Source organism: Mytilus edulis, chromosome 1 (assembly GCF_963676685.1).
Source record: "Mytilus edulis chromosome 1, xbMytEdul2.2, whole genome shotgun sequence".
Taxonomy (NCBI): domain Eukaryota; kingdom Metazoa; phylum Mollusca; class Bivalvia; order Mytilida; family Mytilidae; genus Mytilus; species Mytilus edulis.
The window spans coordinates 60,633,180-60,654,809 of record NC_092344.1 but is presented as its reverse complement, the minus strand read 5'-3'; the positions used below and the strand labels follow the sequence as shown (position 1 = coordinate 60,654,809).

Genomic DNA, 21,630 nt, shown 5'->3' with positions numbered 1-21,630 from the left:
ATCTTTTTTATTTTGATCTTTCAGATATATGGAGTGATATCATTACTCTTTGTAGTCACCTCGATCTTAGGGTTTACCTTAGAGACTTTACCACAACTACAACCAACAAAAAACCACACGAAAACAAACCAAACCATCGACTGCAATGGGGAGAAAAAACAACTTGTTCAAATTATGACGCAACATCCAGCATTAGAAAAACTAGATTTAATCTGTACCGTTTTCTTCACAATAGAGTTGATAGTACGATTTATATTTGCTCCGAATAAATTAAGTTTTGTTCGTTCGATGATGAACATAATTGACTTATTAGCACTTGTTCCGTTGTATATGCAACTGATTTTCAGCACATCTGAAATGCGTTCGTGCTATATGAATGAACAATTTATCATTCAGATCATGTTCATACTACGTATTGCCAGAATGTTCAGGATTTTTCATCTTGTAAAGCATTATCAAGCACTAAAAATATTAATATATGCTTTGAAAGCTAGCGTACAGGAATTATTCATGCTTGCCATTTTCTTATTAATTGGAATGCTAGTCTTCGCATCGATCATTTACTATGCAGAGCTACAAGATTTAACGACACCTGGTGAAAAATTCACTACGATTCCCATGGGATTTTGGTGGGCACTGATTACCATGACGACGGTCGGATATGGCGATGTATATCCGGTTACAGTATATGGTTATGTAGTTGGTGCGTGTTGTGCTGTATCTGGTGTTTTGATGATAGCGTTAACTATTCCCGTAATCTCAAACAATTTCACCTTGTTTTATACTCATGTTCGGTCACGTGGCTCGGATTCAGACGGAAGTCAAAATTCTGGATCACAAGACACATTGTCGCTTCCAAGTTACGCAGAAGGAGGTTGTGATCATACTATTGAAGATAGAAAACCGTCAAATGGGTCGCTTGTTTTAGAAACGTATATGAATGGAACTTCAGTCCTCAGAAAAATTTCTTACAAGAAAAAACAGCTTAAATATTCACCCATGGGTTTCATTGCAGAATCGAATTCTATGTCAAATTTACCTTCTCAGAGAGAGGAAAATGATTTCGAAATGACAAGAACAAATAGTAATAAAGCCAGGTCCGATGATGGTGTAACATATGATAGAGGCTCTATAGACGATATATGTGAGATGAACTCTTATAACAAGTCTTGATAATGTATGATGTTGCTCAAATACACTTCAGACATTCTTTATTTAAAATGACTTTGCACTTTTCAATAAAGTCAAACTTCATTTGCTGCCGCCTGTAGGTCTTTCAAACACTTTTAAACATTTGTTTATATGCACCGAGTACATGTTTGACATTTATACTCCATCATTGATTGTTCTCTAGATGGCATTTTTAATTTGCTTTTTTATTCATCATTACAAATATGTTTTCGAAAATACATAATTTTAGACAAACAGATGAGTAAAAGTGATGCTAAATCTAATTTCTTAAACATATGTATATAAATAATATGAGTTTAGTAAAATCAATGTATTTGAATACTTATCACAATTGGCTTCCATTTTGCTCAATCGATTTATGTACTACATGTAAAACTAAATTTGACATTGTTGCTGGTTGTAGCTTAGAACTGGACTCCTTTCTCTTCATTTTCCCCATTTTTCCTTGCATTCTATATCTTAAACATGGTACTAATTAATTCCATAAAAAAATATTTTTTTCAGATTTGTTACATTTAAAAGTCATTGGATATAAGGAAATCTAAATGAAGCATGATTTATATATATCTTCGTTTGCTGCTCTCCACACATGAAACTCATCTTTCAAACTCTTTTGTTTGCATATTGCTGTCCTTTTATTGCTGCTAAATCACTCAATGAAATACAAAATTTCCAATACAGTACGATTGATCTTTTTTATTTGTGAAAAGGTTGGAGTCCTGTCTTAAGACTAGGCTAATGATTAGTTTGTGTTGCTGTATTTATTAATGAAAATATGATATGTAGTGTGTATTGGAACACGAATCTTTTATCAACATTTGTGTTGCCATTTTTTTTTTTAATTTTCGTACAATACATACTATGCATTTCAGCCGTTTACTTTTTGAAATAGTTCTAATTGGTTCACTTTTTTTTATTATACAGTATTAAACTATATTGTTATTTAATGTGTAAAAAAAGGAAACTTAACATCCATGATCCTCAGTTGCATTATACATTTTTGTTATGTTTTCTTTATAATTATAAATTCTATTTTTGGTACACACATTCTATCTTGATATGTTTATGCAATTTTTCAAGTGTCTTATAGTTAGAATAATTTCCTTATTCTTTAGATAAGACACCCTGTACAGCTGGTTTTAAATTTTCTAGGTTCTAGAATGAACAAAATCTTCAAATCATCTTATCGATTTGTCCTTAATGTATTCAACGAATAAAATTAAAGAATCTTCGATTTTTTAGAAATAATTTACACCATTTAAAGTTTAAGGAGTCATCCATAATTGTCAACCATTTTCCAAAGTGTACAAAACGTACACTTTGAGGAGGGAGTTAGAAAATAAACTTTTTTACCGTACGCTAAAGAAAAAGAAAAATAAAACAGTCAGACATGTTTCAGGTTATTTTCAATGCAAATTTCTATATTAAACTAAACTATAATAGACAAGATCTTTTTTTTTTTATGAAGAATGATTGATTCTAGTCTGGAAATCTGATATGATTGATGTACACTTTTTGAAGGAGGGTAGGAGGTCTGAAAAAAGTGTATGTTTTGTACATTTTGGAAAATGGTTGACAATTATGGATGGACTCCTAAAAACATGCGATAATGTTCACATTTCAACACATATAACTAATTTAGAAAAGACAAAGAAAAATTCAAATGATGAAGCTATATTTCAGTTTTTAGCAAATTCTGAGTTTTAAGACAACAAGGAAAAACGACAGAAATTCCTAAACAAAACGTAAAGAAATCTAACGGAAGCATAATTATAGTTTTTCATTTAAATAAAAGCAAATGCAGGTAAAAATTTTAAATTCTTAAATGGAAATGTGAACATGTGATGTAAATATTATAATACTGTAACTGCTGAATAAGAATATATGATAAAACTAAACGATTTTACCCATTTCCTGAATTTTAACCTGTAAGTGAAACAGTAACAGGTGAAATGGGTCATACTTTATCAACAATGTAAAGGATGTTTGACTTTAGTAATTTTGTTGTTAAAGCATTTGTCATGTGGAATGCACATGAATAGCAAAAACTGATTTTTTTTATATACTTCATCAATTCATGTCAAAATCACTTTTTCTGTTGTAATTGATTCAGTCATTCCAAAGTATATATTCGTTGTTGTCGTCCATATATGTACAGGTATATGTCATTTCCTTAATTTCAGTTTTATAGTCGAGTAATTTTTTCTAAGTCACTGAGTAAAGAACTTTATTGCACCCATCATCACGCAGCTATACATAACATATACCATTTACAAGTATTTCACCTGTCTTTCATGATTTATGACAGGATCGGACGAAGTGATTTTTAAAATAATTATCTTTCTCTATTTTCGTTTCTTAATAATATCATTATTATTGTTATTTTTTTATATTCTTTTATTTGTTTGCTTTGTCAAAAGTTATGGAACTAAAGTGTCGAATATATATTCATTTTATTCAGAAAATGGGGTGTCATTTGTACGTTTTTTGGTAGATTATTTGGTCTTGGTTAGTACTTGTTAGTTTATATGTCTTCCGTTATCAATATATATTCAAGATCCAAAGATAATAATTTTTTTTCCTGTTACTAGAATTGATACAGCTAACATTATACGGGTGTCACATGTGGAGCAGAATATGCTTACCTTTCCGGAGCACGTGAGATCACCCTTAGTTTTTGGTGGGGTTCGTGTTGTTTATTCTTTAGTTTTCTATGTTATGTCATGTGTACTATTGTTTGTCTGTTTGTCCTTTTCATTTTTAGCCATGGCGTTGTCAGTTTATTTTCGATTTATGAGTTTGACTGTCCCTTTGATATTTTTCGTCCCTCTTTTATTCCTCTATGAAAAGAACCATTCGTTATTGACTAAATGAATGGATATTGAAAATACAGATAATGATACATGGTAAAGCAGTGTCTTATAGATGGGTGCAATAAAAGTTATTCAATGAATTGTGTCGCTCAACTGTTATACATTTGAACAATCACTGCTTGTTTCACTCTACTTTCTTTTTTCCTTATTTCACGCTACGAAAAAAAAGCTGCTGTATTGAAACCCACTTGGCTATCTCATTTGAAACAAATAGTTTCATGGGCATTGGTAAATATCAAAAAGTCAGTCATATGTGTTCCTTCTGATAACTCTTTCACATCTAGATATCATGAACAAACATAAAACTTCATGAAGCATTCCATTTGTTGACAGCAACTGTCTGCAAAATAAATTTTAAATTGTCATTGACCTAGAGATTTAAGAGATTCATTTATAATATCGTTCAGAAAAATGCTTTGGTCCTTATAAATTAAAGTTTGCTAAAGTCGGCTAAGGGTAGATAATACAAAAGATCTACTAGCTTGGACATTAAAAGACATCACAGGTCGTCCATATCCTAACTAAGTTACTCAGGAAAGAAATGTTATGTCTTTATGACCAGAGGCAGGCAAGGAAAATACCATCAGTTATGCCAAACGAGGCATACTATATACAAAGTAATTTTTATATATGCTTTTTTAATATCCGATAACATTTCATATTATAATATACCCGAAACTACGTCTCTCATTTTCCTCAACTTCAATATATCATAAAATATATGCTGTTATAAATAAGATCTTACGAGCAAATAACTATTGCCTTTAATAGGTACCAGAACTTGAATTCTTTAACACACATATGATCTGCTATAATATGTGTTTTTTTTAATATTTTGAGATTGATTTTTTACGGCATTTCACGATCATGTGTAATAGATTCTACCAACTTGTTAGATTACTGTTTGATACATAGTTGTTTTATAATCAATAGTAATAGCTAGGAATGTGCACATATACTTTACACATAGGACATTTGTCCTTCAAATTGCAAGAATTTCAAAATAGCACCTATCATATCAATTATTTGCTGTAATAAGTAAAATTGAGAATAGAAATGGGGAATGTGTCAAAGCGCCAAAAACCCGACCACGGAGCAAACAACAGCCGAAAGCCACCAATGGGTACTTTGAAATAACTTCAATCTTAAACAGTCAACATATATTAAACAGTTATTTTCATGAAAGTGTAATTAAAACAAAAAGAAGTCTAAAAGTAGATAGCAATCATTTGGCAAACATTTATTTCGAATGAAGAAGCTGCTTTATTTAAAATTGAATGTATATTCCTTGATGGTTTTTTTCAAATACAAATGGTAAAAGACAATCCCTTACATTAACGCATAATCGTACTGTAGGACAGGAGTAAAGTATGTACTCTGTCCACCGTACCATGCATAGTTCGTTCGCCTAACAATAACTTTATTCTGATGGTTTGGACTTTAAATCCCAAAAAAATGCATTTAATGATAAAAATCGAGAATTATCACACACTATTGTAATTGTTATGTATTGTTGCATCTTTTAATATAAAACATTCTACCACACTATGTTATTTGCCAAATGTCAGATACTTTTTTTTATATTTGTGTATGTTTGTTTTTCAATTTTTGTCTGTGATTGGAAAGAATGTAAATAATCATGCACACACGGTATACTATGCAACCTGTAAAAAAATATGTTTTGCTTGTTGACACTGTTGCTTTGAGGAAGCCATTTTTATAGTGTCGCCCATTTTTACACACGATTGTTTCGAAAATCTTTGTGTCTGTCAATTGACTCAGTTTAATGTTTTTTGATCGTTTTCAATACAAAGGAAATTAGAGGAACTTCTTCTTTATATTAACACGTAATTATAAGCATTGGTTCATGAATTGAATTCTAAATGATTTATTAGGTTTTACGTATGAGTGTTGTTAACCTTGGGTTTCAACATCTATTTTGGGACTGCATTCTTCTTTCCTTAATCTTAATCCTTTTTGTTTACTAATTTATATTGTGTATTAAAATGGGCGTATCGATGTTACATACAATGTTTTGTACTAAGTTCATTTTATCTTTATAAAGGTCCTGTGGGGAGTTTTTTTCCCTGGTATTTAAAAAGTCTTACTGGGATTGATGCGAGCTAGAACGGAAATTTTCATTGAAAACATCAAAGTTTATATCATTCCTTATCACCTTTATATGAGCTGCGTTAAACAGAAATCGATCTTATGCAAATTAATATAAATACATCTTTTAACCTATTTCGGATTGAAAAAACTCTATAAAAAGTCTAAAGGTTGCACTTTGTATATACAGCTGTTTCTCAAACCACGCCTCTTTTGGGGAGATTTATAATATTCATAGATATGTTAATTTGATCACGTTCTGTTTTCCATATATGATATCTGGTTAAAGTTTTTCGTATATATGAACGTATATACATGCTATTGCATAACGTCGATGTCAATCCAACCCAGCTCATATGTTGAATTGCTATACTATGGCACTTTGATGCCCATTGTATTCTGAATTATAAATCAAGCAAATACCATACTTCAATTCTTGTTCAGACATAAGTCGGTAACATATAACTATTAATTTTTTTTTTAACTTCGAATAAATATTTGCATTAAGGCCTGATACTTCCTGAAACTATTCCAAACTGCAAACACTGTCTCACTTTGTGATTTAAATTTGTGATTCATATAACGGTATCTAAAATGACAGAACTCAAATATTTGTCTTGCTACGAGATGTTTTGTTTCAAGATAGTAATTGCGGTAAAAGAGTGGCGAAAGCTTCCAGGGGGACATTCCTCATTACATGATCGAATCAACATTTTAAAATAGTTTATCTTGGGATTTTAAATGGCAGGTTCTTTTAAACAAAATAAAATGAACTTAGATATTTTTTAAAGTATTTTCCTTATCAGTTCATTTTTTGCCGCAAGTGTGATATTGTCTTTTCACCAGATGCTGGTTAAACACATTTTGTTAATAAATTTTACAATATGGTATTTGGTATTTATTTTTTATATTTATAGATCATTTAATAATGTAGGTACCAATATTTAAATTGGATTAAGGAACATTTCTATTTTGGTGTTTATATCTCATTGCGTGGTTTAACAAACGTCTGCAAATTAGTCTGTAGATAGTTTTATTCTACATTGAACATTAAAATTCATGATTTACTTATACATGTATCCACAAAACCTATGAAAACTACTATCCCACGAATAAAAAGACAACAACACATTAATTTTTGTAAACTAAGAGGACATATTATACACTTTCTGCACTATCGAAGCAAGATTTTCATTTTCATTAAAGAAAGGGACTGATTATTCATTTTCACAACTATATTTTTGATATTCGAAAGCATATAATTTTTAAATGATTTGTTTATTATAAATAATACATATAGTATAGTCAAGTCATTATGAAGGGTTTTGAACCACTGAAGGCTCAAGAAGCTATAGAACAAGGGGTGCAAAATCATGCTTTCTGGGAGTTCCGAAGACCCTTTCATAATCTGAAAATGAAGTTTTGTTTTAATAATTTTTTGACAATATTTATTTTGGTCTCAAAGCAAAATGTATAAATTCAGTGTAAGACTGAAGTTTCTAGGGACAACATCAAAAGACCAATGTGCATGATAAAGCAAAAATGGAAGTCACACAGTTAAGTCTGTGGCTGCTGTTTTTTTTTCAAAACTCATGATCAGGTTCATAACAAAATTACTAGATTACAAAAGGAATGCAACACTAACAGAATACAGAAGGGCAATCAATGAACAAAAGACAAATAAATAAGAAACATTGATCCCGAAAAATCAGGACTATAAGTCTGAGGGAAAACAGAACTTTCTTCTTGCAAGGCGGTAAACACGATTTGATATGGAGACAAGCGTTTGGTTTTGAAATTACCTACATGTAGTTACGGTCCTGTTAAAATAGAAGTGAGGTCAGGTTTCCTGAGACAATATACCTCAAATTAAATGAAACCAATTTTCAGATATTTCAAGTATATTTAAATAATATTTATACTTTTGTTATCAAAAAATTTGGGAATTGTTTCCCGATTTTTTTAGGGAAAAAAGTTGAATTTATGAAGAATCTGGTGCCATCTCATACTTTAGATTAGACCTGCTGAGTTATTTATTTTCAATACATTGCAAGTCAGGTAATTTATTTTCAAACTACCACAGAACAAATCATTTATTTTTGTGATTATCAAGGCTGAGTTATTTATTTTCAAAATCCTCCTGCCCCCCCCCCCCCCCCCCCCCCAGAATATCAAATGGTCGTCCCCTAAATTTGGCTTTAAGCTCTCCAATCAAGCTGCAAGTTAATGTGCATATCAATGCACTAAACTCAAAAAACTTGCTGTCGATAAAAACATCAGCGTTTTGATGATATCACCTTCGATGCATTTGTTGTTGAAATTATTATTGTTCTTCATAAAATAAGATTATTTACATGTATCATGACCGGAAACAAAAACGCGCGTCTGGCGTATTAAATTATAAGCCTTGTACCTTTGATTACTATTTGTATACGAAGTACTAGTATTTAATTAACAAAATATACTATCCTTATTGAAAATATTACAATATTTGACGTTTTCATCCTATACATAAATACATATAAATGTTTTATATAGACTAAGACGACGCAAGGGAAATCCTACAAAAGGGACATTCAGACTCATAAGTCAAAAATAAATTGACAACGCCATGGCAAAAAAGCAGTAAAAGACAACACACAATACAGTTTACAAAACACAACATAGAAAAATAGAGAATGAAAACACGAACTTAACAAAACACTAGAGGATCGCATGCACTCAAGTAGGGTAAGCAGATTACTCATATAAGTACAAACCTAGGTAATAACTCTAATATAGACAAAATATACTTTTTGGGAACATTCTGATTAAGAATAAAGTTGTCTTTAACCTTCCAGAACTGTCGTCTAATATGTATATTTATTGAGTGTGTTCTATTCCCGATTACATCATTTTGACTGACATTGGATTTGCATGGTAGGTGCTACATACATAGCAGCTGATGCTAACCATGTCAACGCGATCGTTTTTCCTCCTTTCGGTATAATGCGATGTCACAATCTCTTGCTTCATCTTGATTTGTACCATTTCAAAATCAGTAAACATGCCATTTATCTTCACGAAGCTTGAGTTGATAAGTTGGCAATATTTATCTTTTTCAAGGCAACATTCTTTGTTTTAAACTATCTATTGGTATTCATATGATGACCAATTGTTTTCCTCTTCTTGTCAAGGTTTGCCTTTATTCGTATTAGACAGACGACTTTCATTGACCTCTTATGAAGAAAGCAGAATGAGTGACCGTTTAACTTCAAGTTTCGCTAACAAGTTGTTTTTCATTGATGTTCTTCGTTTTGTGACTATTAATCGCACCAAACAAAATATAAAAAAGATATCAAAGGGACAAAAGGGAAATTTACAAATGATATTCGAAATGAAGAATCAGGATTAGTTTTTTTTCTTTTCATTTCAAGGATGCAATAACTGCATATGAAATACATATCTCATGGATACATCATTTATATACAAATAAATCTATACGAGTTTTTGTTTCTTCTATAAAACTACAGAGAGTTGATCCTCTTGAAAATATTCTAAATACTAAAATGATTTCTTCGAAACTTTTTCTGTCACCATCTATGTCAAAAATAAATGTGGTATTAGAATAAATAAAACTGGTATGATTGCAATTGAGACAAATATATACCAACGATCACAGACAAGAAAGTAAACAACTACAGCTACGATCTTCAAGAATCAGCAAAACGCTTACCGTATCGCAAGCTATAAAAACGTTATAATTAATCAATGTGAAACTGTTCAAAATTTAAAAAAACAACTGCCAGATTAAAGTTATTATGTTAAAAAGAAGTTACAACATTGTACATATCGCGCAAATTAGTTAAACATTGGTTTACTAATCGATCAGTACTAAGTATATATACAGCTCCCGATCTTAGAGTACTTCCTATTACTGAAAGCTAGTTCAATTTCCAATTTTACCTAATAAATATGTCTTGTCTCTCCATACTAAATTATCAAACCAGCATCCTTTCATCGGGTACTTTTCGGTGCTACCACTAACATGTCATATTTACTTAGTAAATGTCTTAGTGTTGAAGTAGTTATCAAAAGTACCAGGATTATTATTGAGTACGCCGGACGCGCGTTTCGTCTACATAAGACTCATCAGAAACGCTCATATCAAAATAGTTATAAAGCCAACCAAGTTGAAGAGCATTGAGGTTCAAAATTCCAAAAAGTTGTGCCAAAAATCAGTCAGGATTCTACTTCGTCAAAATAATCTCCCAATTACACCAGTTCATTTTCACAATCGTAGAAATGAAAAACGTTGTAGGGATGACGCGCTGCCAATTTTGCTCTTGAAAACCGATAAATTTATCCATGTAGCACCATTACAATCCTTATATGTCAGTTGTATTTTAAAAGACAAATGTATCTATTAGCTAATGAGCATTAATTAATGATCATATATGCATTGATTCAACTTAAAACTTTTGTCTGATCGGTTGTCAGGTTGAATTTTTCGAAAATTCTTAAACATTTAAAAAAAATCTAATTAAATATTTTGTTGAAGGGCAGACTAAGAATTTTCAGTGGTTGAGGATTATAATCCCTAGTTATCATACACAAACAAATATATTTTTTCGAAGATATGCATTTTCATCATCCAACTTAAAAGGCTGTCGTCAAGTACTTTTAGTAAAAACAATAGCTATTCGAACACACCTACTATTTTTTGTGATTCATTAGATAGGTATTTCACTTGACCCATATGTTTCATCTTTTCGTACAGTGATTTGTTTATGTTATAAAGTCAATCTGTAGATTTGATATATAAAAATGATAGAGTCTGAAGCGAGATGATATATAAAATACTCTTGCTTTGTACGTTTTAAAGACAAACTATACACCAGAAACACGCCCTTACATAAAAAAAATGCACTCGATTTTCGCTTTTCAATACAATTGTTACCCATTTTTTTTTAAGGAAGTACAAATTCAGTGATAAGTGTTATGTGTTGATGTCCCGTTTATGGTATATGATATCTGTTGTTACGGCAGTAGGGACATTTCCGTAATCATCTATTCCAAAACGGTAAACCAATAGCAACTCGTGATGATGTTCATACATTTTCGAAAGACTGATTTAAACTTCAACACTTGGAAATCTTGGTTTAAAAAGTCAAACGTCAAAGCAGCAACGCTACACAATTTATCAAAAAACGATAAAACGATTATTATTCTGCAATATTGTATTTAAGGTGAGATATACTCCTATACATTTCTAGGAATATGATTGGTTAAAAGCGACCTCGTGGAGACCGTGTATATTCAATATTAGGTAAGTAGGGAGGCGGGGCTTAATTCAATACATGGTTAGTAAAGGATTTACGAATTTGGCACTGTTTGATTATTCCAAAGTATTGAAAGTTCTGTTAAATATTGTTATATCAAGGTTGTTGATAATAAATAGTTGTTTGCATTATTTTTTTAGTGCAGAACAATTGAAGAAGGTTCTTTAAATTAAACACTTGAACACTTTAATATAGAAATAAGAAGATTTTGTATGATAGCAAATGAGACAACTCTAGTCTTAATTCAACAAATAAAGATAGTCGGTAAGATAAATTAGTTACATAGTGTGTTAGTGACCTAATATAATGTTTCGCTTTCACCCCATATGAAATTACTCACCCCGTATATTTCATATTAGGTCACTAATACACTATGTAACTAATAATATGCAGCCCATGTTGAAATATTGCCGCATAGGAATGGAAATATCCCAACTCGAAATATCTTCTGTTGTAATGTAATTGTCTATTTTCATAAGTAAGTTAAGATATGGGGCAACCTTAACTGTATATGTTGTATATTTTAGTTCAAGCTCTATGGAAAAGATTCCTTTAACATAGTCACCAAAACTGTGAGTTATGTATAGTGAGAGGAAATCGTCTACATAGCGGAACGTGAAGTTAAAGATCAATGTTAACTTCTTTTTATTCTTTATAAGAAGCTCATGTATGAATTAAACCTCATATGAATAAAGGAACAATGAACAAGAATAGGAGCACAGTTGGTTTTGGTAGAAACGCCGATTGTTTGTTGAAAAACGCATTTTCAAATTAAACGTAACAAATACGTTGTAAACTGAGAAATCAATCATCTTTATCATAAAATTAAGTATTGAAATGGGGATTGTGACAACAACCTGATAAAAGGGCAGATTACTACCAAGGCCACCAATAGTTCTTCAACACAGCGAGTATGACGCACACGGAGATTAGCTTCAGCAGAACCATAAATAAACATATGTACTTGTACAGAGAAAATGGACGTCACAATAAAAGTAGATGAACTAAACTTCTAAAAACATTTAGGACTAACAAATGCAAGAGCTTCCAAATTTGGGATTTTTGTTAATGACATGACACTTGGAACTTGGCAGGCCTTGTACCTACATTAGTACATTTATCATTGATTTACCAAACTAAAGTTTAGGTGAACAAAAAAAGAACGTTGAAGTCATAGACTTAGGCTACAGAGTACATACAAAAATGAAAAAAGAAATTAAAAAAGAAAAACGATAACGTCAAAACGAGTACTGAATGAAAAAAGTATTGAGACAGAAGTCAAAATAGAACAAATGGATGAAATTTTCTTTCACCAAAGATACCAAGTGAAGACGAATCAACGTGATAATTTGAACTATACAAAAAAATCCATGACAAAACCAAATTCAAGGTACAAATTTTGATTACTTAAGGATGTATTCTTCTGAAGTTTCAGTCTCATTCAGTCTCATTGAAATCTCGTTGTGGAATTATTTCCAAAACATGTCATACAAGTGGAAAATAGGAATGAATTTGGTAGTTATCATAATCAAAATTAACTATGTGAAAGAATTGTGTATTTCCAATAAGTAGTTTTTGAATAATGAAATTTTCAAATTTATTACTAATCAAGTCAGTCTTTTTAGCTGAAATTTTGAGAAAAATAGGTGAAGGGTACAAAAAAATGATTTTACCAGAAACAAAAACATCCCATATAACTTTTTCTTTTTAAATTTCTTAGATTTGTATTTGTTTATTTGTTTCAATCATATATAAAAAGGAAGTTGAAATAATATACATTTTGTTCTTTAAAAAGAGAAAAATGACAAATTTACAAATTTGACACGAAAAAGCATCAAAATATGATAAAACTTTCTTATATTAACACCTGCCTATAGTTTTGTTTTAGTTGAATTTATTCAGATTGGTCAACTTCATCTTTATTGAGAGTATGAAAACAAGTTTAAATGTGGAACTGTGAGTTTTTTCACGATAATAGCCCAAAATGGGTAATAATTGATGAAGAATGGGAAAATCATCCAAATTGGGTACTTTCAAAGGACCGTAGTAAAAACAGAAGCGCACCACCGGTGCTAAACATTAGTGCGATTCGTATATTTGCATACGATATTGAAAACACTTTCATGCTTAGCTCAAATGACAGGAAATAATACAACCGTCTATAAGAATTATATCACTAAATATTTATAAATTAGAAGTCATAGTAAGAAGTAACACGAAAAATACCGAACTCCAATGTTAATTCAAAACGGAAAGTTCTTCATTATCACCAATTGGCAAAATTTAACGCTCAAACACATCAACAAATGGAAAACAATTGTCATATTTTTGACTTGGAACATGCATTTCTTTTTTATAGAACACGGGAAATTAAGCCTTGTTGTACAGCTAGCTAAACCTCTCACTTGTATGACAGTCGCATTAAATTCCATTAGATTGACAATCCAATATAAGAATCATTGTATATTGTATGCGGCTGAGGCGCTTTCTGAATTTACCTTCATCAGTAGGGCAAAAACACTTGTTAAAGCCAAGAAAGTATAACAACCGAAGCAGTAAAGAGCTATATAATCGAAAGTGGAAAAAAATGATAACCAAGTAAATCTGGTAAAAACTTTGTTTGAGGGAGTATGAATAAACCATAAATTTCTAAACTGATATTGGAGAAAGTTATAGTATAGACCTATACTGACCAAATAACTGACCACTGCACTAGTTAAATTATTCAACCCGGTCAATTAGACAGTCATTCTTGAAGGTGCACTAGCTACGAGATATAGAAAATATGAAATATGATTTTATGTGTTCAATCATAAATGAAATTGAGATAGTGAAGTAAAAATTCGCTTTTAGCAACCAGTTTGGTTCAGTTTTGCCAAAATAAGCAAAGAAACATTGCTAATGAATTGTTATGAAATGGTAAGGTAATCTTAATACAGTATTTAATTTCAAATATTTATTATTGAGATATTAGTAGAAGGGACATTTACTTGCAAGTGAAAATTTCGAGCTCATTAAATCCGTATAGATGGTTTACGCTTGAACTATGCATGATCAGCTAGTAAAAGGACCAAAGAATGTCAACATTCAACAACGTTGAAAGTGAAAAAAGAGTAAACCCATTTGATTGACTGATTCGTTCTGTAAAAACTTACTCTTATACAGGTCAAAACGTTAATTAACATTTTGTTTTAACCTATAATATGAAATAAAAAAGGGCTCGAAAAATCCAATTGCACAAGTTCGCTATCTATTCATATCTTAGTTATATTTACAACGGGTTATATAAACATCGGCAATCTCAGAAGGTCGCCTCGGTGTTTAATTAGGTTGCATCTACACTAAAATACTAGTGAATGCAAAATTCTGATACATAATTTGAGTGTTTGCATTGTAAATTATTTATTTTAGACTTTTTCATTTGGATATACGTTTTAGTATGTTATTAGTCGAATATGAAAATTTAAGTGAAATCGGTGAACACGAATTTGATAGCTAGTGCGGTTTTAAATGTATATCTCATACGAGATCTCATAGCTTTTAAAATATATCTTTAAAAGGGTAAAGTTTAAAAAAATGATACAGTCGGACAAAAGTTAATATATTGTCAATATCTCGTTTTTACTTTTATAACATGATAATGGAAGTAAAATACCAGTTAAATGTAACATCAGTCGACAAAATACGTCTAAATCATATATCTTCCATGTGACCTCAAACTAGATTCAAGATCCGGAACATTAACCATCTAACAGTAAACAACAGGTAGCTTGTGTAAGTACACACACTCACACATGTCAAGTATTATATATAAAACAGCGACCGTAGATCAAGATGATGAAACGGTGTTAACTTTATCTTTGATATTAGCTTATACAAACTTTCAGTGAATATGTATTTATAAAAATCTATGTAAGGCATGTCATATTGTGCTAAATATGTTATCAGACCATATTCATATGCAGTATTAACGGCTATATATATATTTTAAGTTAACCAGAAATTTAAACATACTCTTTTTAATAAGTGTAAGTGCCGAAATTATAGATTTCATTTATAAATCGCAATACAACTGTAATAGGAATTAACAATTGCAGCTTTTTTGAACTTATATCAAGTACAAGAGAATACATTATTGGTTTACGTCAGCTTATTGAAAGAACAAATAATCAATAACTGCTTGATTTGTACTTGGTAAGGACTTGTAACCTTAGATCAGTAATTATTATAGTAATGCAAAACGTACTATGATGAAAATTACAAAACACTGCTGTATACGAAGTGTTTTTTTTTCGATTACCTTCATCAGAAAATCCAATCCAAAAAAAATAAAAAGAACTCCATGGAAAATTTTAATCGGGAAGTCTCTTATCTAATGCATATGGCAAAAAAACTTTACATTTTATATATTTTTTTCGTACATAATATACTGAGATAAGATAGACAGTTAAGTATAAGATGGAAAATTAAATTAAACATTCTTATACAAACAACTAACTATGAATCACTTTCTCGTTTTCAAATATAGATATAAACCTTCTTTCTAATGGCGTCCTTTAAGTCGTCCAGGCAATCCTCTGGAGGAGCCATTTATCTAAATGGAAACATTTATACAGTGGCGAGTTCAGAATGGGAAAGACAGCCTAAGAAGGCTATGGTAGTGCAAGGTGGTATTATTATTTATGTTGGCTCTGACGAGGAGGCAAAGAATTTCTACAAATCAGGTAGGAACACTTATTTCTTAAATCCGTTGATTAGTCTGCATATCGGTCCACAGCCAACAAATAAGATTAATTTAATTTTGGATGTAACGCGTCTTCTGATTGGCTGACGTTATTTTGTTATGAGCCCATAGACATAATTTAGTCATGTGACCGTGACGTCATCCACGTTTTTTCATGGTTTTCTACGGTTTAAAATGGAATTTAGAATTAAATTATAAGAAATGAGTCACTGTATTATTTTTTCTGTCTATTCGAAATAACATAAAAAATGTGGTGCACACTGTTAAATAACCCGCTACGCGCGTTATTCAGTGTGCACCAAATTTTTTTATGTTATTTCTTCATAGACAGAAAAATTATTACAGTCATTCCTTAATTAATATAAGTGTTGATGAAATTACAATTATATGGGTTTTTTTCTATGATTTTGGTGTTGTTCATTTTTTTATTACAACAAGTTTGCTCTCAAAGGCAACACTCATGACCATAAATCAATATTGAAGTCGGATGAAAACAAGTACATGTAGAAACTTTCACGAAAGAAGCAAAGTAAATATCTGCTCACTGAGCAACATTCATAAATAACTCACAGAAGAAATATAATAGAAAAAAAAGATTACATTTAATGTTCTCGGAAAAAAAACAAATTGGGTAAGCATATAGAAATCAAAACTAGACACGTTTTTGTTTAGGGGCCAGCTCAAGCCCGCCTCCGAGTGCGAGACTTTCTCGCTGTGTTGCTCTTGGGCTGTGTTAATATGCTGTTTGGTCGGGGTTTTGACTCTTTGACACATTCCCCGTTCCCATTCTCAATGTTATTGTAGTTTTACTTTTTGTTGTAATATTTGTCATTTGTTCCTCTGAACTGACATATTAGAAAGGGCTATGGTATATACTTTAGCTCGAAAGAATCTGTTGGATCACTTTTTGTTTTCTTCATACAAACTTTTATATTTCCTTGATAAGATCAGATAAAAACTCATCATAGATACCAGGATTCAAATTTTATATTTACGCCAGACGCGCGTCTCATCTACAAAAGACTCATCAGTGACGCTCGAATCCAAAAATGTTTAAAAGACCAAATAAAGTACGAAGTTGAAGTGCATTGAAGACTAAAAATTCCTATAAGTTTTGCCAAATACAGCTAAGGTAATCTATTCCTGAGGTAGAAAAATCTTAGTATTTCAAAAATTCAAAGTTTTGTTAACAGTTAATTTATCATTATGAACATATCAATGATAACTGAAGTCAACACAGCAGTGCTGACTACTGGGCTGGTGATACCCTCGGGGAAATAAATCGTCTACGAAGACTCATCAGTGACGCTCGAATCCAAAAATGTTTAAAAGTCCAAATAAAGTACGAAGTTAAAGAGCATTGAAGACTAAAAATTCCTAAAAGTTTTGTCAAATACAGCTAAGGTAATCTATTCCTAAGGAAGAAAAGCCTTAATATTTCAAAAATTCAAAGTTTTTGTTAACAGTTAATTTATTATTATGAACATATCAATGATAACTTAAGTCAGCACATGCAGAAGTGCTGACTACTGGTCTGGTGATACCCTCGGGGGAATAAATCTACACCAGCATTATGTATTCCTTTGAAAATGTATATAGATTGTAGAGATAACTCGGGTGTCTCTGTATTATTATAATGTTTAGGGAGCATCAATTTCATACGTGCAGTTATGAAAACTTTATATTGAAAGTACTTGCGATGTATAATCCTTGGTTCAGGTGGTGGCCATAGTTTGAGACAATTAATGCTATTTCATAATTTGCAGGTGAATATGAGATGTACGATCTAGATGGAGCTACTGTTCTCCCTGGTATTCATGACGTCCATATGCATCCACTTGAGTCAGGTTCAGAGGTTGGCGGAACCTGTGAATTGCCGCGCGACCTTTCCCCGGAAGATATGATCGGTCTTATAAAGAAACAGGCACCAAAACAGAAAGGGACTAACTGGGTTCTTGGGCATGGATATTCAATCGAAATGATGTTAAAACATATTGAAAGTGGTGGAAGATCTCCTAGGAAAATATTAGATGAAGCTGTTCCTAATAAACCAGCTATCATGATGGAAGAAACCTCACATTCTGTTTGGGTAAATACTCGAGCTTTATCATTGGCTGGTATTAATAGCCAAACTGTCGACCGAGAAGGTGGTATTATAATGAGAGAAAAGGGCACTGAGGAACCAAATGGAATTTTATTTGAAAATGAAGGCATAGAAATCATGGATATTGCCATGGCGCCTTCAGCAAAAATGGAAAAATATAACTATGAAGGTTTGATGTATGCCTTAGATCAAATTAAAAAATATGGCATTACTTCTCTTTGCGATGCAAGAGTGTATTGGAAGCAAGAACATCATAAAGCTTGGCAGAAAGCATGTGCTGACAAAAAGCTCACAGTCAGAGCTATTTTGGGATTTTGGGTGTATTCCCATATGTGCGATGAAGAACAAATTGATAATTTGAAAGAGCTACATACTGGGTACCACTGTGACGATAACTGTCTTCTACGACAAAATCAAATAAAAATGTATGCTGATGGGTTACTTGATAATACTACAGCAGCTGTTTTTAAACCATACATAAAGAAACTTCACCTTAAAGGTCTTGAGGAAAATATTGGGATGAACTATTTCACACAGGCTCGGATAGAAAAATATATCAAGAGTTTGCAACATTTTTCAGACGAAAAACAATTTGATTTTCATATACATGCTATTGGTGACCGAGCTGTACATGAGGTTCTAAATGCCATAGAAAATACAAAAGAAAACAATACACGTCATCGAATGACACATTTAGAACTTATAGACGAGGGGGATTTGGGTAGATTTAAGGATCTTGGGGTTGTAGCCGACTTCCAAGTGTCTGGTGATTACACGCTTCCTTGTGGAAGACACAGCACAGAATCGGTTGTCGGAACGGAACGAGCTGAAAATTTTGTTCCGGTTAAAAGTGTTGCAGACACTGGCGCCACAGTGACCTTAAGTAGTGACTGGGATGTCAGTGACCTGAATCCTTTTATCGGTATTCAGCATGCAGTCGAAAGGGGCCATCAGTCAGTTGCAATAAAACAAGCTATAGAAATGTACACAATAAATGGTGCATATGCCATGCGACAGGAAAATATTGTTGGATCGTTAGAAAATGGAAAAGAAGCTGATTTTGTTGTGATCGATAGTGATGTAATGAAAATACCCAGTTCAAAGATTAGTAAAATCAAAATCAAAATGACAGTCCTTCGAGGAGATATAATTTACAGACACAAAGGAAAATATCCCAAATGTGCAAGTTTTTGAAACTTTATCAGTGTTCAATGAGGGTCAAAGGGGCGTAATTCAAAAGTATTGTTAAAAAATCCATGATGTGATTTTTCCTATATCAGACTGAGTGTCAAACGCATCGCACCGCCCTTAGTTATCCTGCACTCATGTTTAAGGCCTTATTTTGTAAAATAAAATATAGATGTATAATTTATGTTTCTAGATGTTTCGCTTAGTACAATTTTCATGTTTTTATAGCTTTCACATGTTTCAGTGTTTCCATTTCCATATTGGAATTGAACCGAATAAATTCGGAAAATGTGAGCAAAACCTGTGTGCTTAGTCTGTGAAAAAAGAGTAAAACCAAGATTTATAATTATATTTATTGGAAATTGTACATTATATTCCAAATCCTTACACCAAGCATATATGTTATAGACAACAGAAAATTGAATACTTGGTAAATAATTGCTATAATTTTGGTTCGTTTCGATTGTATTAATCTTTAATATTTGCGTTAGGTGGTTTATAACTTTCATTTCTCTTTGGCCTCGAGAATCACTGAAGTGACATTTATTGTCAAAATTTATATCACCAGGTGGAGTCAAATTGTTACGGTAAATATTAGTGTATAGGTAATAGTTCCACGGCAAGATAATGTTGGTCTTCCCGACAATTTTGTTTCAATGTAAGACATTATTATAACACTTGAAAGTAGTCTCAGACAATGTCTAGACAACTGCGTTTTCACGATATCTCCTAGATGTTCCATGTGATAAATTCACCTTCCTATGTAAATTATTTATTCTTTGCATGTATACAATACTTATCGAGCTTCAATCGGTTTAAGGTGGTACCCAACACTTTTACTAAAATTAATTTGGCTCGTTTAATTTTCATAAAATTTTGACACAGTATTTACTTTGATCCTTTAACAAAAATGTAAAAAATTCAAAATATTTGAACCAATCGTTTAATCAGAAAAATTACACTGGTTATATAGCAGTTTGACAAACACTTATTTTGATCGTTGAGATGCTTAATATTCCCTTAACAACACATCGTCATTAAAACGTTCTGCTGATTTTACAGAGTTATCTCCCTGTAGTCTTAGATACCACCTTAAGTCACGAATTTTTCTATATATGCCATTGCGTTCCGTTTCATACTATGCAATTTATCACCTCTTTTTTCTTCTACTAAATCTTCATATCAGATTATGTATGTAATGTTAACTATAATCAGAGACATATATAATACAGTTGTATTATGTATCTGCAATAATTATGATTCCTTTTTTCGTTTGGGTTTACATGCCAAATAGTGAGATTAATCTTTTCCCTTGAAATTTGGATTTGGTGTTAATATAAAAAGAGACAAAAGATACCAGAAAGGCATTCAAACTCATTAGTCGAATATAAGTTGACATATAAGCTTGCCATGCCTTAAAAGGAAAAATACCAACAAACAACAGCACACTAAACATAACACAGAAAACTAACGACTGAGCAACACGAATCCCAACAAAAACTGGTGGTGATGTCTTGGGTGGGATAAGGACTGATTTTGTAATTTTCTTACATTTTGTTTTAAGTAAGCGCGATCTGGCAGTATGACAAAACGACTGTTACCAAACTTGCTGTGTGTCCGAAACGTCTAGCATCCGTTAGTAGAGGGTTTTAACTATAAATTAATTTATCAACGATACCAAACATGGAGTTACATCATATGCGAGTTTCGTCTACATGAGACTCTTTAGTGGCACTCTATTCAAAATTGGTGTAAGACAAAATGAAAAACAAAGTTGAAAAGCATTAAAAACCGACAAATTTTAAAACGTTGTATGTCAACTAAAGTTATGGCAATCTTTGCCTTGGGTTATACAACCTTACTGTTTCAACTAAATTCAACTTTTCATAAACAGTAACTTTTCAGATAATGACCATGTCATTAATATGTCATGTCAACAAAAAGCTGAATATACTTGACCAATAATACCTACAGAGGTAAAATGTCTACAAGCAGTGGCAACGTCCCAGTGGTGGTTGGTCCCTGCAATCTGGCTATGGTGTTATAACCTAAACAGTTAGTATCACTTCGTTTGATGTGTTTGAACTTTTGATTTGCTAT

The 21,630-nt window shown here is 31.8% G+C and overlaps 2 protein-coding genes across 4 annotated transcripts in view; both read left to right on the top strand.

The window, feature by feature from the left end:
• The window catches only part of LOC139486159 (potassium voltage-gated channel protein Shaw-like), a 50,418-nt gene extending 43,355 nt beyond the window's left edge, over positions 1–7,063 (top strand). For both annotated transcript variants that reach the window (XM_071270946.1, XM_071270937.1), the window contains one exon: positions 25–7,063. In XM_071270946.1, coding sequence (XP_071127047.1) covers positions 25–1,173 — 1,149 coding nt within the window. In that variant the 3' untranslated portion in view covers positions 1,174–7,063. The remainder of the gene's footprint in view (positions 1–24) is intronic.
• Positions 7,064–15,057: 7,994 nt separating this feature from the next.
• LOC139486156 (putative amidohydrolase YtcJ) lies at positions 15,058–19,646 on the top strand. 2 transcript variants are annotated; one of them, XM_071270923.1, is made up of 3 exons: positions 15,058–15,259; positions 16,023–16,218; positions 18,005–19,646. In XM_071270923.1, the coding sequence occupies exons 2-3, from the start codon at positions 16,041–16,043 to the stop codon at positions 19,534–19,536; spliced, it is 1,710 nt and encodes a 569-aa protein (XP_071127024.1). In that variant the 5' UTR covers positions 15,058–15,259; positions 16,023–16,040; the 3' UTR covers positions 19,537–19,646. The 2 variants fall into 2 exon arrangements, with proteins under 2 accessions (XP_071127024.1, XP_071127013.1); XM_071270912.1 differs by having other exon boundaries at positions 15,198–15,268.
• The last annotated feature ends 1,984 nt before the right edge of the window (positions 19,647–21,630 follow it).